Genomic DNA, 18,021 nt, shown 5'->3' on the forward strand with positions numbered 1-18,021 from the left:
TTTTCTGAAGAAGGGTCCCGACCCAAAACGTCAGCTTTCCTGCTCCTCTGATGCTGCCTGGCCTACTGTGTTATCTCTGACTCCAGCATCTGCAGTTCTTACGATCAACAACTTGGGAATGTAAATGTTTAGAATCCCAAGGCCTGATGGTAACGATGCCTGATAAACATCATGAGATCGTGGGGAACCTAGGGCTGTCCGTAGAGGCATCCATCATTGATCAGGTGTTTCACAGGATTAGATGTATACATTAAGGGGGAAGGAATAATGACAATGTTGCATATAGTTATTGTAATGCAAAATGTACAAAAATACTGTATCCCATGGAGAATATCAGAGCATCATTGACCTCTTTCCGATCTGTGCTGTATTTAAGAGGGTGACTGGACCCCACATGAAGGACAGCTTCAGAGCAGTCTCTGGCCTCCCCCGCACATGTGGTGAAGAGCTCAATGGTACTGCTGAACACAGAACTCAAGACTCCTCTTTGACATCTCTCCCCAACATTTCCTTGATCCTATTATCAATTTCTTAATCCAATTTCCTTAATCACTTTCACCATGAAAGAACAGATTCAGTTTTAAAATAGTAGACTTGCCGATCAATTGCAAAAGTAATGTTCACCATGGGCAAAATCACAGTGATGCAGTTGATAACCGTATTTCTGTTTCTGTAGGTGCTCCACTGCTGATCACTGTCAGTTGGACACTTGCCATGCTGCACTATGATAATATCGGGTAAGAGAGAACAGGCCCATCTATCAGTTAGAGCAATGTGAGAGATACCTGTTTCCAATTGACTCTTACTTGTTCCAATTCCAGACATCAGCTTCCCTCCAGGGTTTAGTTCAGAGGTGGTTCTCCTCCTGTGAGTCTGGATGCTGGATGTTATCTGTTGTCAGGTGCTTAGCCACTGAGGTTTTCAAAACTGAGACCAATCCTGACTGCACACCTGCCCAAAAAAAACCCAGCCCTATACACAAACACACACACTGTAACATACTAAAATAATACATTTTGTAAATTAATATCCCCTTTTTAGTTCAAAAGTTTACTCCTGGAATCAACTCGAGGTTCACAAATTATAGTTCATGCACAGCACCTTTACTCAGCACTCAAATCAATTTACACTCTACAAGACTGGCTGGCACACATCCCTGTGGTTGCCTGTGCTTCTCCAAGAGTCAGCACTAAGGTAGTGATCAGTTCTTTCTGCTCTCTAAATAGTTGATCAGACTGCTTTAACCCAAGCTTACTGGTGGCTCACTGGTTAGCACTGCTGCCTCACGGTGCTAGGAACCTGGGTTTAATTCCAGCCTTGGGTGACTGTATGAGAGTATACACATCTCCCCATGTCTGTGTGGGTTTGCTCTGGTTACTCCCATAGTCCAAAGATGTGCGGGTGAGGTGAGGTGGATTGGCCATGGTAGGTGCAGGGTTGGGGGCTGGTTCTGGGTGGGATGCTCTTTGCATGATTGGGGCTGAGTCGAGTTGCTGAGTATGATTCTGTCAGGGTACAGTTCCCTTTACCCCTGCTTGTAACTGGCATGGTGGGCTGCAGATAGGCTGAACCTGCCTTATTGAGTCCCAGTGATTGACAGTTGTCTGATGGCAGCCTCATTCTGTTGTAGATCATTTTATAGAACCATTCCCCAGCCTTCACACAATTAATGAAACAATAATTACATAGTTGCCACCTTATTGGTTTCCAAGCGACCTGCCCATGTGAATCATTTGTTATTACTTTAATAATAGCTTGAATCTTATCAGTTTAGTAATTAACCTGATCTAGAGCACTCTCGTGCAGGTTTCTGTTCATTCAGTTCTTTTAACAATTGCAGTTACACCACATTAATCATGTTACAACCTTGGAATCAAGATAGGAATTAAAGATCACTTAACGTTGATTACAGAAAACAAACCTCACATTACAGATTCAGCACATTCCCCTGGCCCTCCATGCTATTCTGTTATCTCTTATTTATGTATAATGATTCACCAGGTGCCATACCATTCATGGAGGCAGTGAGAAAAGAGAGTTGATTGCTTACAGCATAGTGGTAATGTCCTGGTCTCTAGACCAGAAGACCCAGATTCAAAGCTCACATGCCATTGAGGTGTGTTATGGCACGTTTAGAGAGGTTGAAATTAATACACACAAGCACACAAAACACCAACATCACCACCTTCCTCACCAACCCCAGCAACCAGTGAGAATCTATCTCAGGATCAGGACTGATCCTACTCTCTAAATTACCTGTGGTCATTGCCACATGCATTGTACACTGACCATTCTGCTGAAAGTAGGTCACGTAGCTATTCTGGAAGTTACAGAAGATTATTTTCATATTACAAAAGTCAAAAACAAAGTTTTTTTAACACCTCTTTTAGGTGCTGGGATTCAATTGACTCTCCATATTTTTGGATTATTAAGGCTCCGATTTCTCTGACTATTCTGGTGAGTATTCCTCTGTGTACTTGTGTCGACATTGACATTGTCAGTCAGAGTTGCATGACAGTTTTGATGGTATTTTCTCCGTTGTCCATGTTACTGGTCTCTGTGGATCTCACATTAGCCCCATCTTAGAGGGAGAACAAGAACTCCTGATGTCCACATACCAGGTCAGTTTGTGATTAGTGACTGGAAGATACATGGACAAAAGATCATTCCTGTCTGATTATCCCCCTGCTGTCCTCAACTTAACCCCAAGAGATTGGAAAGAAAGCTATATTTCTGCAGAGTCTTTTATGGTCTCTCAATACCCCAACAAGCAAGGAAGTATTTTTGAAGTTTAAGGTAAAGTTACCATTGTCTTGCCAGGCCATTGGGCTGCTCACTTTTTAGAGAGAGAGAGATGACTGGTGGTGATTTAACCTGAGGATCACCATGCCTCAGGTGAACGGAGAGATTGAGAAGGAGAATCCTTCGTGGTAATGTCAGCCAATGTGGGGTATTAATTCTATGTTGTTGGCATCACTCTGCATTGCAAACCAGCTGTCCAGCCAACTTAGATAACCAACCCACTATTTTTGAAATCGAGTCTCAGTTGTAATGGAGGAAACGTGTCATGCACCTTGTGCACAGCAAGCTCCCATAAACAGCAAAATGGTAAGAGCGAGATGAACTGTTCTACACGTGTTCCTTGATGGTTAAATATTGGCTAAAACAATAGAGACAACCCCCGTAACTCAACTCCAAACTCACCCCATATGTTCTCTTTTTATGATCACCGGAAGGAGTGTAAAGTCTCCTTTGACAAGTATGCCTCCAGCAGAGTAACTGTCCCTCAGTATGCATTGCATTATCAGCCTGGATTTTGTCTTCAATTCCCTGGAGTTGTACTTGAACCCACAACTTTTGGTTCCAAATCATATCACTAAAGCACAGTTAATACCAAGGTTTGTACTTAAGACTAGGAGGTCAACGGAGGAAAGGAAAACATGGGGTGAGTGACTGCCGTTTATTTTCCCCTCAGCGTGCCGTAGCTGTGGTTGTATTGTAATCATCATTGTGTGCACGTGACAAAAACAATGCAGAGGCTTTGGAGAAACTGCAAAGGCTGTATATTCATGATCCCAGAACCGAGGTTAGACAAACCAGAAAAGGCTGGGTCTCTTTTCTCTGGAAAAAAAGGCTAAGGAATGACCCAATATAGTTCGGGGCTTTGGGGGGGAGCAGAGACATGGAGAGTATGTTTCCACATGTGGGGCAGAACAGAATGAAGGAAATATGAGAATCACAAATAGATTCAGTGGGGTCTCAGCAGAAACCCCTTTAGGCAGTGAGTAGCTAGAATGGCAAATGGAGTAGTTGAGGTGAATAACACAGACACATTTCGGGGAAGCTAGAGAAACAGAAAAGGAGAATGGAGTAAATTGATATTGTTATATTTCAAGAAGGACCGGGAGACCGAAGAGTTTAACTTTATTAAGGAGGTGTTCATTCTGTATTCAGGTTAGACTGATTCCATCCAAAATGGCCAATCGCATCATAATGATGTCACATGATCAGACTCTTAAAGTGACAATCTGCCATACTTACCAAATGTATAACATCCCTCCGCCTTTAAATTTTCCACTGACATCGAGAAAGTAGAATTTTGCTGTTGTTTGCAAAAGCTTGTTATCTTGTCCAGGAGCCTGGCTGGAAGAGTCTTCACTACCCAAGCCCAGGGTAGAGGTTAAAATCACATTGTAAACTATCAGAGCAAATTCTTAATTTGTATGAAGTATTTTATTTTTAATTTACTTTTTAAAGGAGGGGCGTAACACTTTTAAATTAAAACTTGTTAACATGCCCATGAGCAGAATGGACTAAGGACAATTATAACATGCCCGAATGCTAATGTCACTCAACACAATTTCACCACAAAGTATGCAAATGTGGCATTACACAGTGGCCATCAAACCAACCTCTTGCTCAACCTAAATGTGTCGAGGATCCTTTCCAAAATAAAAATTGGAGATATTTTCAAAACTACAGTTAGTTTAACAATTTGCTTTTGCAGTTAAACACTAACAGATGTGTTACCTCAGGCCAGAAGCGCTGAACTCAGTAAGATGTGGCTTTCTCTTTTTCATTTAGGTGAACTTCATTCTGTTCATCTCCATCATCCAGATCCTCATACAGAAAGTGTATTCATCGGACAACAGAGGAAGCGAGTACAGGCAGTACCTGTGAGTACAGAGTGTCCCCTCAAAGACCACACCGCAACATAAAACAAAACCTGGTCTCAGCCCGGCTTGAGCTGCTTTCGTTGACTTTCTGCTGCCTATTGTTTCTAAAAATGAATTCTTTCTTCCAGCCTCGTAAAAGGCCTCAAATTTTTAACACAAAACAATATACAAATTAAGAGCAGGAGTAGGCCATTCAGCCCTTCAGGCCTGCTGTACCATTCAACAAGGTCATGGCTGATCTGGTTGTAACTTCAAATTCACATTCCTGCGAATCCCTGTCATATTTAACCACAATAGTCTAATAATCAGTCGCTTACCAAGGATTAATTAACTCCATGAGTCATAGTTGTAACATTTGCAGCACAGAAAGAAACCCTTCAGCCCATTATGTCCACACTAGTCATCCAGCACCTACCCACTTCAGTTCCGTTTCTCAGCACTTGGCCCATAGCCCTATATGCTATGACATTTCAAGTGTCCATATAAACACTTCTTAAATGTTATGGTGGTCCCTGCCTCTACCACCTTTTCAGGCAGTGACTTTCAGATACAACTACCACCTGAGTGAAAAGAAATCCTTAAATCCCTTCTAAACCATCAGCCTTTTGCCTTAAATCAATGCCACCGGTTTTTGATACCTCTACTAAGAGGAAAATACAAGGTTAACAGAAAGATTCTTGGCAGTGTGGAGGAGCAGAGGGATCTTGGGGTTCACGTCCACAGTTCTCTGAAAGCTGCCACCCAGGTAGATAGAGTTGTTAAGAAGGCGTATGGTGTGTTATCTTTCATTAATAGAGGGATTGAGTTCAAGAGCCGTGAAGTTATGCTCCCGCTATACAAAACCCTAGTTCGGCCACATCTGGAGTATTGTGTCCAGTTCTGGTTGCCTCATTACAGGAAAGATGTGGAAGCATTGGAAAAGGTGCAGAGGAGATTTACCAGGATGTTGCCTGGAATGGAGGGAAAGTCTTACGAGAAAAGGTTGAGAGAGCTAGGGCTTTTCTCTTTAGAAGGACAAAGGATGAGAGGTGACTTGATAGAGGTGTACGAAATGATCAGAGGTATAGATAGAGTAGACAGCCAGAGACTTTTTCCTAGGATGGAGGTAGCTATTACGAGGGGGCATAGTTTTAAAGTGAGTGGAGGTAGATATAGGGGAGACGTCAGAGAGTGGTCGGGGCGTGGAATGCATTGCCAGAGAGGGTAGTGGAGTCGGCCTCATTAGGGGCATTTACGCGGCTATTAGATCGGCATATGGATGATAGTATAAGGTAGGGGTGGAGTTTAGATAGACCTTAGGTTTAGGATAAAAAAGTTTGGCACAACATCATGGGCCGAAGTGCCTGTACTGTTCTATGTTCTATGTTTTAAATATTTCCCCCTATCTATCTAATCCATGCCCCTCATAATTTTGTGCAACTGAATTAGGTCCCCCTTCAACTTTCTGTGCTCTGAGGAAAACAGCACAGCCTATCTAGTGTCACTCTTCTTAGTGGAATAGCTTCAGCTCAAGCAACACCCTAATGAACTTCTTCTGCACCCTCTCTAGAGCAATCACGTTCTCCCTATAGTGTGGCATGCAGAACTGCACACAGTACTCCAGCTGTAGCCTAACTAATTTATGTACAGCTCCATCATAATCTCCCTGCTCTTATTATCTATGGAATGACTGATAAAGGCAAAGATTCCAAATGCCTTCTTAACCATCATATCCACCTGTCCTGCTGCCTTCAAGGGTCTGTGGACATGCACGCAAAGGTCCCTCTGATACTTTGCACTTCCTGGGATCCTACCATTCATTGTGTACTCTCAAAATGCATTACTTCACAGTTTTCAGGATTAAATTCCACTTGCCACTGTTCAGCCCCTCTGACCAGTCCATCAATATCATCCTATAACCTGTGTTTCTTCCTCACTATGTCCTACACCACCAATTTTCATGTCAGCTGTGAAGTTACTGGCCAAACCTCTGAAATTCTTGTCTACAAACAGCAAGGGATCCAGGACTAACCCCTGGGGCAAACTGGAAACTTGACACAGGACACAGGCTTCCACTCACAAAAACACCCTTCAACCATCATCCTCCGCCTCCTGTCACTGAAACAATTTTTGGATCAAATTTGTGAAATTGCCCTGGATTCCATGGGCTCTTCCCTTCTTGGCCAGACTCCCATACAACACATGTCAAAAGGCTAACATGTAGAATACACCAATTGCACAACTCTCATCCACACACATAATCACCCACCTCGAATAATCAATCAAATTTGTTAGACATAATCTCCCTCTGACAAGCCATGCTGACCATTCCTGATTAATCCTTGCCTCTCTAAATGGAGATTAACACTGTCTCTCAGAATTTTTTCCAAGGTTCCTCCATACAGATATTAGACTCACTGGCCTGTAGTTTCCTGGTTTATTCATACCACCTACAGAACATTTTAACTCTGGGAAAAAGATTCTGACTGTCAAAATAAAAACCAAAAGCGGCTGCTGTAAATCAGGAACAAAAACAAAGTTGCTGGAAAAGCCCAGCAGGTCTGGCAGCATCTGTGAAGGAAAAACACAGTTAACATTTCGGATCCAGTGACCCTTCCTCAGAACTTCTGACTGTCAACCCCATCTATGCATCTCATAATTTTATAGACTTCAGTCAAGTCTCCCCTCAGCCTCCGCCACTCCAGAGAAAACAACCAGAGTTTTTCTAACCTCTCCTTACAGCTCATACCCTTTAATCCAGGCAGCATTGTGGTAAACCTCTTCTGCACCCTCTCCAAAGTCTCCACATCCTTCCTGTAATGTGGCGACCAGTATCGAACACAACACTCTAAAGTGTGGCCAAACCAAAGTCTTATAAAGCTGCAACGTGACATCCTGACACTTGAACTCAAAATTCCCCACAAGGATGATGGTCCCGTTCCAGTTCAAGTGCAATCTGTTGGACTTGGACAGATCCCACTATCCCCACAAACAGACCCAGTGATTCAGGAAAGTAAAGCCTTCTCTCCTGCTCCAACTCTTCAGCCACACATTCATCTGTTCTATCCATCTATTCCTATACTCACCAGCAAGTGGCACTGGGAGTAATCCAAAAATTACAATGTTTTTGAGATCCTGCTTTTCAATCTGCTACCTAGCTGTCTAAATTCTTGTTGCAGGACCTCATATCTCTTTCTACCGATATTTTTGGTACCAACGTGAGCCACAATCTCTGCCTGTTTGCCCTCTCCATTCAGAATGCAATGCACTATCCCAATGGCTCATCCGTGGCTGCAGAAAAACCTGTCTGTATCCCTGACTATTGACATCTCTCATCACTATTGCTTTTCCTCACTTTCTCCTCCTAGCTTATGCCACTGGATTCAGGCTGCACTCCCCAGAAGAACATCACTCTCACCATTTACCAACACAGAAAATCTGTTCTTGAGTGAGAAACATTCTGGGGTTTTCCTGATTACTGCCTGCCTCCCTCCTTCTGACCAATGGTCATCCATTCCCTCTCTGACCACGCTTCCTAAAGCTGTAGAGTGACCATGTCTAAAACATGTTTTCCATTTCTCTCTCAGCCTCAAGGAGGCACTGCACCACCTTTAACTGATGCTAAAGATGGTCAAACCAGCAGCGTTTCCTGTACATGAGGCCTCCCAGAGTGATAGGAGTGTCCAAAACTTTCTACATACTGCGGGGGGTACAACATATGGGACAGAACTCCTCTACGCTGATCAAGTTAAATCAAGTTAAAATTTAAGCCAAGTACAAAAAAGTTTCTTGTACCATTAATTCTAAGCTGTAGATTTGTAAAAAGTATAAATTTTAGGGCCTTACTGTCAAACGAACTCCCTCTGCTGCGCTGGTAAGTTTTGATTTTCCCTGTGCTGGCTTAAAGATTTGAGTTGGAAGTTACTTGAGGTTGAAACATAGTCCCTGAAAGCAGCTGCTCAACAAGCAATCAACACATTTCCCTTCAATGTCACTTTCACATTTCTCCCAAACTCAGCTGAGGGGCCCAGGACAGGCTTCTCTCCAGTGTTTGTCCTGCTCCCGGAAGGTGAGTGAGCCTCGGTCTCAATTCACAACCTCATGTCCCCAGGCAGACGTGATTCCTCTAGCCTCCCGTAGGCAAGTGACGGTAAAGGTTAGTTTATTTAAAACAATAAAACACAGAATAAGTCACGAATTAGGCATTACAGTGAGCCAACTGATGTTAGTGTGTGTGTGCTCCAGCAAAGCTCAGCTCAAGCTGGAAGAACAGCACCTCATTTTCCACTTGGTGACCCTGCAGCCTTCTGGACTCAATATCAAGTTCAACAGCTTTAGGGCTTGAGCTCTCCCATGTCCTTGCTCCAACCCCCACACACCAGGCCTTGTTAGCACATTGTCTGCTGTTACACAATTCATTGTTAGTCACTAACAGTCCCAATTAATAGCTATTCACCCTCTGAGCCAGATCGTTATCCAATCCTTTGTCTGTCCAACTGTTCTTCTCTCTTTTTTGGGGTCTATACCCATCTATCATTTACTCATTACCCCCTCCCACCCCCACCCTGTCTTTTGCATGTAAACTGACATTTGCCTGGGTACCATCAGTTCTAAGGAAGAGCCACTTGGCCTGAAATGTTAACTCTGATTTCTCTCCACAGATGCTGCCTGATCTGCTGAGCTTTTCCAGCAATTTCTGTTTTTGTTTCTGATTTATATCATCCACAGTGCTTTCGGTTGATGTCTGTGTGTGCAGCTTTCAGGCTGAATCTCTGTGAGACACGGCATATCGAGCGACAATATTATAAACACATAGCACATAGAATCCTAAAAGGTGAACTCTTACAACAATCTCTAGGATACATTGCCTCTCTTGTCATTCATTCAGCCTCTATCGGCCTCAAGGGAAGTGAGTTCCAAAGACTCTCCTCACTCTGAGGAAACATTTTCTACTCATCTCCATCTTAGTTCAGAGACCCCTTACTTTAAAACTGTGTCCACCAGTTTTACACTCCCCAAACAAGGGGGAACATTCTTTCAGCATTAAACTGTGTCAAATCCTCTCAGAGCCTGATATGGAATTTGAATTCAATAAAAATCTGGTAATTAAGAGCCTAATGGTGACCATGAAACTGTTGTCAACCGTTGGAAAAATCTGGTCACAGATGTCCTTCGGGGAAGGAAATCTGCCATCCTTACCTGGTCTGGCCTACCTGTGACTTCAGACCCACAGCAATGTGGTTGACTCTGAACTACCCTCTAGGCAATTAGGGATGAGCAATAAATGCTGATTTAGCCAGCAACACCCACATCCTGTGAATGAATAAAAACAAGTTTTAATAAAATCACCTCCCATTCTTTTCAACTCCAATGGAATCAGACACAGCCTATCCAATCTGTCCCCAGTAGATAACTTCAGCATCCCAGGAATCTGTTGACTAAACCTCCTGTGAAATGCTTTGATGCATTTATGTTATTTCTAAAATAAGGCAACCCAAACTGTAAACAGGAATCCAGGTTTGGCCTCATCATTGTTCTATACAAACATTTGTAGCAAAACATTGAAGATTTTATTCCCTTTGCAATAAACAGCAGTACTCTGTTTTCCTTCCAAATCACTTGCTGTACCTGAATACAAACTTTATGTGACTCATATTCTAGGACATCCAGATCCCAGTGCACCTCAGAGCTCTGCAGCCTCTCTCTGAGTGTTTGGGCAAGTTATATATTTTCAACACATTCAGTTTGTTACATGCATTTACACATTAGAATGAAAGCTTTGACACTAATCTTGGAGCCAGACATCCCCAAACTCAGGATGACTCACTGGTGCTAAAGCACGAAGGAATCCATCTAATAGAACCCCCACAGTGTGAAAACAGCACATTCAGCCTATCAGGTGCACATTGAGCCTCTGAAGAGCATCCCACCCACCCCCACATCCCCCACCCTGTAACCCTGCATTTACCATGGCTAATCCTAACATTATGAACTATTGGCCAATCCACCTAGCCTGCACATCCTTGGACTGTAGAAGGCAACCAGAGCACCCGGAGGAAAACCACACAGACACAGGAGAATGTGCAAACTCCACACACACAGCTGCCCGAGACTGGAAACAAACCCAGGCTCTTTGGTTCTGTGAGGCAGCAGTGCAAACCGTTGAGCCATCATGCTGCCCACTGGTAGATACTTTCCCAGGATTCATTCCTGCTGGATCAGATCCCAAGCTGACCTCAATTAAAATAAGTGGAACTTCATCAGGACCCAGATAGCCCCTTCTACGGGTAATAAAAGTGGAAAGGAGATCCAAATCTGCAGCTTTCGCCGGATTATCCTAGTTTCATTTTAAATCACAAGTATTTTGAACTAAGCAAAAGGAAACTCATCTCTGACTGCAGATGATTCCTTCCCGTTTAACCTAGTTCCATGGGCTGAAGAACCTGTAAATAAATGATATCAAATAGTTCCCTCCGAGAATATAAGATCCAAAATTATTTGCTATTAATTGTTTGATGTCTTTTATTAAAAGGAGACTGGCAAAGTCCACTTTACTGCTCATCCCACTGTTTGGGGTAAACTACGTTATCTTTGTCTTTGTTCCTGACCATCTGAATGTCTACTTCCGGTTGGTGTTTGACCTTGTTCTGGGATCCTTCCAGGTAGGTGATCTGACATTCTTGAATGACACCTGGTCTTTTAAGAGACATGTGAATTGGAAGGAATTATAAATGTAAGTTCAGTTAAAACTGACTAAGCATATAAGAGCAGGAGTAAACGGTTGCGCTATTCAGTTAGATCATGACTGATCTGTTCGTCAACCATTTGTTGCTCATATTCACTCGCTGCTATTAACACAACTCAACCAATCTTATTCTCAAAATCAGCAATTGAATTAAATGGCCAAAATAGAACGTTGCCTTTTAGAGCTGCTGTGAGTGATTACAAAGTGATTGAAGTAAGTTCAGTGGTCTCAGTCTGGGTCTATCAGGCATTAACCAACTAGAAACTGGGCAGAGGAGCTGTTAAAATCAACCTAAGGAATCTGCTAACATCCCACAGTCTGCTACTTCAAATAAAGGCAGGTAATGATGAAAATATTTCACAGGTTTGGCAGCATCTGGGGAAGAGAGACTGAGTTAATGTTCCAGGCTATGACCTTTTATTTTTACTATCTCTGACCTTTTGTCAGAACTCTGTTACCCTCTACACAGATGGTGCCAGTTATAATGGGTGTATACAACTCCTTCTGTTGTTAGTTTGTACTTCTATTATCCACACCATTCAGTGTTAATAATAGATTGCTACTTTAACCAGTTTTGAGCAGACTGCAGGGATTCTAGAATGAAACTGGTTTCAACAATCTTTATATTGGCAGGTTGGTTTCCAATATTAATTGAGCAGGGCAGCACCAGAAGTGTGCATAAACATGAATCAAACTCACATAGGATATTAATGCAAATTATGGTGATGGCCTAATGGTATTAAGTGGTATTATCACGGGATTATTAATCCAGAGACCCAGGTAACATTCTGGGGCTCTGGGTTCAAATCCCACCATGGCAGATGGTGGAATTTGAATTCAATAAAAATCTGGAATAAGAGTGTAATGATAACAATGAGTTGATTGTCAGGAAAAGCTCGTCTGGTTCACTAATGTCCTTTAGGGAAGGAAACTGCCATCTTTACCTGGTCTGATCTACATGTGACTCCAGACCTACAGCAATGTGGTTGACTCTTAACTGCCCTTTGTGCAATTAGGGATGGGTAATAAATGCTGGCCTGGCCAGTGATGCCCTCATTCCGTGAATGATTGAAAAAAAGTGCTAACCGACCCCCAGAGGGATATTAGTGTAAATGCTGATCAATCCTCGGGAGGATATTAGTTCAAACATTATTCAATCCACAGTCATGTTTTATATGTGCCACATATCATCTTAGACAGATATCAACTGGAGCTTCATGCAGGATTTAAGAATTTGTGTGGAGAGAGACTATGTCTGTCAGTCATTATACTTAGTTATAATTTTGATTAATGTAGGGCACACCAGGGCCTAATCTGTTAATCTATAGGATAAACATTCAACTTTAGTGTATCCAGTGCAGAGGTCCTCACGCCAAATCAGAAATTTGGGGCTTTGTTCAAAATGAATGTTTGAAGGTTAATATCTAATTCATGTTCTTCAGAGTAATTATCGGGTACTGGTCTGCCTGGAATTCCACTTCCAGTGTATTTTATGACATTGGTTTAATGTCTAAATATTTAACTAAATATTAATGTCTAAATATTTAACTAGATAGTGCTAAGAGTGTGATACTATGTTCTCTGTTCCCAGGGTTTCATTGTTGCAATCCTCTACTGTTTTTTGAATGGAGAGGTAAGACCTACAACACGATAGCCCATCAATGTTAGTACTCTATTGATTATGACTGTGTCCCACTGTTCAGGAAGTGATATTGCAGCAGACTATCAGGGGATCTTGCTTGTTGAGTGCTCTCCAAGGTGACATGCTGTACATGGTAGCACATGAATTCCAGATATAGCTTGAGACTTCTTGTTTGTACCAGATTCTATCGTATTCTCCCATCTTTTATTGCAAAGCTAACTTGAGTTTTAATTTCCCCACCATTGGTTGCACTGCCTTCAGTTGCCTAGGTACCAGCTCTGCAGTATGCTCCTTATACCTTTCAAAGAACAAAGAACAAAGAGCAAAGAAAGTTACAGCACAGGAACAGGCCCTTCGGCCCTCCAAGCCTCTGTACCTCACTTTCCTCTTTTAAGATACTCACGTGGTTCAATGTCATATTTCATAGAATCCTACAGTGCGGAAAGGGGCCATTTGGCCCATGGAGTCTGTACTGATCCTCTGTACAGCATCCCACCCAGGCCCAGTCCCCCACCTATCCCCATAACACTGTATTTTCCATGGTTAATCCACCTAGCCTGCACATTCTTGGACACTGCAGGGTAATTTGGCATGGCCAACCCACTAATCCATTTCTTTCATACTGCTTCTTTGATGCATCTTGTGCCATTTTATTACTTTGATGTTGCTATGCAAGTTTATGTTGTTGTTTTGTTTGGGGGTTAGGCCCATGTAGGTTTGAAGTCTGTCTGTTATTTTACAGCAAGAATGTCTATGCTGCCTGTTTTCATAGCTGCCTCAGGAGTGTACCACGAGGCTGGTGGGTTGGGGGGTGAGGTGCAGTTTTCCCACTTACCCACCCTGGCAGGACATTTCACTAGCAATTGGGCTACAGTGCTGGCCCACATGCAGTAGGGCTGCCTGCACGGTTGCAGCAAAGGCCTTGAGAACAAAAATTGAACTGTTCAGGCTTCCTTAACTTGGCTGTCAGCCCTCTAGAATCCTCCCAATCACCGAAAAGTATGACCCACCACCAGCTTCTTTGAATGCCCCCGCTTCTGGAACCCTTCCATGGCAACCAGAGGAGAAGGAGGCCTTAATCTCATCTCCACAGAAACCCTGGGCTAAAACACAGTGCATGGAAACCCAGGCCTCTACTTCCTTTTTCCTGACCTTTGCCCCAGAAGGCGAACATTTCCCCAGGGAATGGTCTCAGGATTGTCAACTTTGCAAAATTCAAGTCAGTTTTTTTTCCAATTCTCTTCCAATATTTTAAGTTGTACACATTGCCAAATCTAGGAATTCAGCAGTTTGCAACCAGAAGGGAAGTAACACCGAGCAAAACTGCTGCCAATCCTTCAAGCCCTGAAAATTCAAACCGCATGACCAGTGAAGAAAAGTAGCAAAACTATAATCTGAAGCAGAGAGTGAGTTGGAAACTGGATGACTTCCCCATTATGTGGAATCTCAAAGCTTCATTCCATTCAAGCCAAATTTCACATGAATCACCAGAGGGAATGTTGGTATAACTGAAGTTCCTGGGTGGTTTGAATCAGAGTTTGGATACCCTGGTCAATGAACACTCAATAGGGGGGACCTCAGGATTCTGGGCCTTTTGGGGTTACACTGATATTTACCAAACCTGTTTCAGATCACCTGAGATATTCAACTTGGGGCTCTAGAGCAAAACAGGCCAGACACACGTAATAATTATCTACGAGTTCATCAACAAAAGCAACCAAAGTTGTACTAATAATACATTGAAGCACATCACAAGACTACTCCAGGAAAAAAAAAATGAAATCATTTGTGTGTTTCAAGGGCAAAAAATAATTATTGGCAAAGCACATTATGCCTTGAGATTTGCAAACTTATTATAAAAAAAGCACGTGTTCTTTAAGAAAACAGTATCTATTGATCAAATTTGCAAAGATAAAGCTTATAATTTTGTCTTTTTTTCTGTTCATCATCTTCCTACATCTTCCACTTGAATTCTCACATGATTTCACTGAAGCCTCGGTTACTGATTAATTACTTCCTCACCTATTTTGCCATCCTTATTCCCCCTGAGCCTGACTCAGGCTGTTGTGCAGATTAATTTTGTAATCATTGAATCATGGAGGTATATAGCATGGAAACAAACCCTTTGGCCTGGCTCGTTTGGCCTATGTCCCTCAAAGCCTCTCCTACCCACGTACCTGTCCAAATGTCCTTGAAATGCTGTAATTTTACTCGCCTCTACGAGCTCCTCTGGCAGATCACACCACCCTCTGTGGAAAAAGTTGTCCCTCAGGTCTCTTTTAAATCTTTTCCCCCTCACCTTAACCCTATGCCCTCTAGTTTTGGACTCCCCCACCCCGGGGAAAAGACCTCAGCTATTCTTATAAAGGTAACGGTAGCTTCTGCTTAATATTTCGGGAGAATCATATGCAAAATGTTTCCAGAAGAGTTCTTTACTCTCAGAGCTCGGTTGTATGCCTTTCTCAATGTGTTTCAATGTTACAATAATGAGAATTATGCTCACATTAGCTTCTTGCAGTACATTGTTTTTACAGCAAACTATTTCAGTTTTAAAGGCAAGCACTCTTCCTGCTCAACTATGGATGCCTACGGTATATTTTACTGAAAGCATTTCCATGTCACCTCCCTCTTTAACACCCCAGGTTAGCTACTTGGAGATTGGCATTCCATTACATTAGAAGTAAATTTCGTTCACAACGTTTTGTTATGATCTCAGCTGCGATTCTTATTAAACAAAGGCAGATGTCAATGAAACCCATGTTGATCATATTTTTTATTGCTTAACCAAATGATCTTTCTCTGAAACACACACACAATGCTGCAGATCTGGTTTCAACAATAAATCCGAAGTACCACGCAAAAGAAAAGTTCACATGATTGAATAAGCCAAGCTATTTATAAAGCAATTTGAAAGATGTCAAAACTCACAGTAAAAATTCAATATCCCATCCACCTCAACAGCATTCCTTTACAGTACTCAGATGCCAGAGAGAATTTCCTTTTTTAATCACATCTATAGGTTTGACTTAACTTATTCCCAGTTTTGAGAGTTTCTTCCTTGAGTATTCATAGAACTGAGCTGAGTCTTTCTCAGTTTTGAGTAACCCTTCAGGGTTTTAGCCAGTACTTCTGATCTGGACCTTTCAAACTAAAACCCTTGCACTCAGGTAATCTATTTCTAAACTTATCTAAACTAACTCCTTTCTCTAGGAGGAAGATTCATACTTATATCTTCAACCAGGACATCTGCGGACTGAAACCAAAAGCTTTCCCAGATATGAGTGTTTCCCCTAAGCAAAAACAAAATGAATACCAGATCCCTCTAACTGAAAGCAAGCTAATGCTCTTCCAAGTTAACCCTGTCCACTTGTAAAACTCTCCTAGTACAACAAATTCCCATTCCCACTCCAGGAAGTCTCTCTCTCATACACACAGACCCAAATCTCCATGCCACTTGTTCAAAATCCAAACTCTAAAGTAAATGATATTAAAGTATATATAAATCGCATGCTTTGTTTCACAATATGCTCTGAATCAAAATTTAAGTCTCATTTGAACTGACTTGAACCTGGTCACAAGCAGAGCGAACCAGAGCCATACTATTGTGGATGAGACAACTGTAGCCCATCCACCTCCCCCACTCTTCGTTAAAGATCAGCCCCATAGCGTCACTACAGATCAAACATATGTTCCCCTGGGCTCGGACTTTAAAATTTGGGCAATTGAATCCCTTCGTTAGGGTTCTGGATAGATTGACATTATTGCATGTTACAATGAGTTAGTAATTGAGAGATGCAGCAGCTCAACAATGCTTTAGAGTTTCCACTAAATGTGTTTGCATGTGTTTGTTCAGGTACAAATGGAGCTAGGCCGAAAATGGCGGCGATGGTGCACTCAGTGGTACCTCTCAGCTGATTCAAGGTACTGTCCCCCTTCCATGGAGAGTCACGCCACAAAAGAAGGCACACAGCTCTCCATGGTGTCCTGTTACAACTCCCAAGTCCAAGCTGCCAACAGCGACCAAGCTGATTCAACCATCGCCTGAGAATATTGAGGTGAAAGGACAGTTGGATTTTTGTGCTAAGGATAATCTGAATATTTCAGTTCAAGGGCCAATTACCCAAGTGCTCATTATTGGTGGTAATCTTGCTTATCACAAGCATCATAAAATTGGACCAAATAAAAGCACCTATCTTCATTAATATGTATGGTTGCTGAGCACAGCACACCACCAAGATGTCAACAGTCAGAAAATCACCTCTTCAGTGTTAAACGAAGAATAATTTGTATGATTTAGTATTTTTATTTCATCAATATCTTGATGTGCTGGAGATAATAATTTGGCTTTACACTCATCAAGAAATAGCTGCAATATCAGCTGATAAATGTAGAGTAGGCTTGTGTGAGTCTTCTCAGAGCGTAGTTAGTCCTGTATTAAAACAGGAACAAGAACGTTGCAGAAACATTGGATATTCCACTTCTAAAATGAATCCTCACGTTGTCCCTATTCCTTATGAAACCATCAGTCCTTGCTGCCAATGGCCTGCTGCTCTCCAGTCTCGTATACAAGGGTCATTCTTTATATGTGACTCCAAACTTCACAACAACTTATTGGGTAGGAAGAGCTCTGTGATATTTTAGGGAGGTGATAGGATGTGATGCCAGTGCAGACATGACCCAAGCTTATTTCACAAAACCAAACAAAGGGGCAGTGAATGTCTACAGTTGTTTTCGATTCATTCGTGGGATGTAGGCATCTCTGACTAGGACAGCATTTATTGTTTAGTCCTAACAGCTTTGAGAAGGTACTGAGCTACCTCAGAGTCATAGAGTCATTGAGATGTTCAGCACAGAAACAGACCCTTTGGTCCAACTCGTCCATGCTGACCAAATATCCTCAATTAATCTAGTCCCATTTGCCAGCATTTGGCCCATATCCATCTAAACACTTCCTATTCATATACCCATTCAGATGCCTT

At 42.3% G+C, this 18,021-nt stretch overlaps 1 protein-coding gene across 1 annotated transcript in view; it reads left to right on the forward strand.

Moving 5' to 3' along the window:
- LOC109920136 (vasoactive intestinal polypeptide receptor-like) overlaps positions 1-17,126 on the forward strand; it is a 133,865-nt gene extending 116,739 nt beyond the window's left edge. The window contains exons 7-13 of the mRNA XM_048614386.1: positions 377-455; positions 677-737; positions 2,391-2,457; positions 4,585-4,676; positions 11,188-11,317; positions 12,992-13,033; positions 16,896-17,126. Coding sequence (XP_048470343.1) covers positions 377-455; positions 677-737; positions 2,391-2,457; positions 4,585-4,676; positions 11,188-11,317; positions 12,992-13,033; positions 16,896-17,087 — 663 coding nt within the window. The 3' untranslated portion in view covers positions 17,088-17,126. The remainder of the gene's footprint in view (positions 1-376; positions 456-676; positions 738-2,390; positions 2,458-4,584; positions 4,677-11,187; positions 11,318-12,991; positions 13,034-16,895) is intronic.
- Positions 17,127-18,021: the final 895 nt, after the last annotated feature.

This window comes from Rhincodon typus, chromosome 30 (genome assembly GCF_021869965.1).
Source record: "Rhincodon typus isolate 14 chromosome 30, sRhiTyp1.1, whole genome shotgun sequence".
NCBI classification, from domain to species: domain Eukaryota; kingdom Metazoa; phylum Chordata; class Chondrichthyes; order Orectolobiformes; family Rhincodontidae; genus Rhincodon; species Rhincodon typus.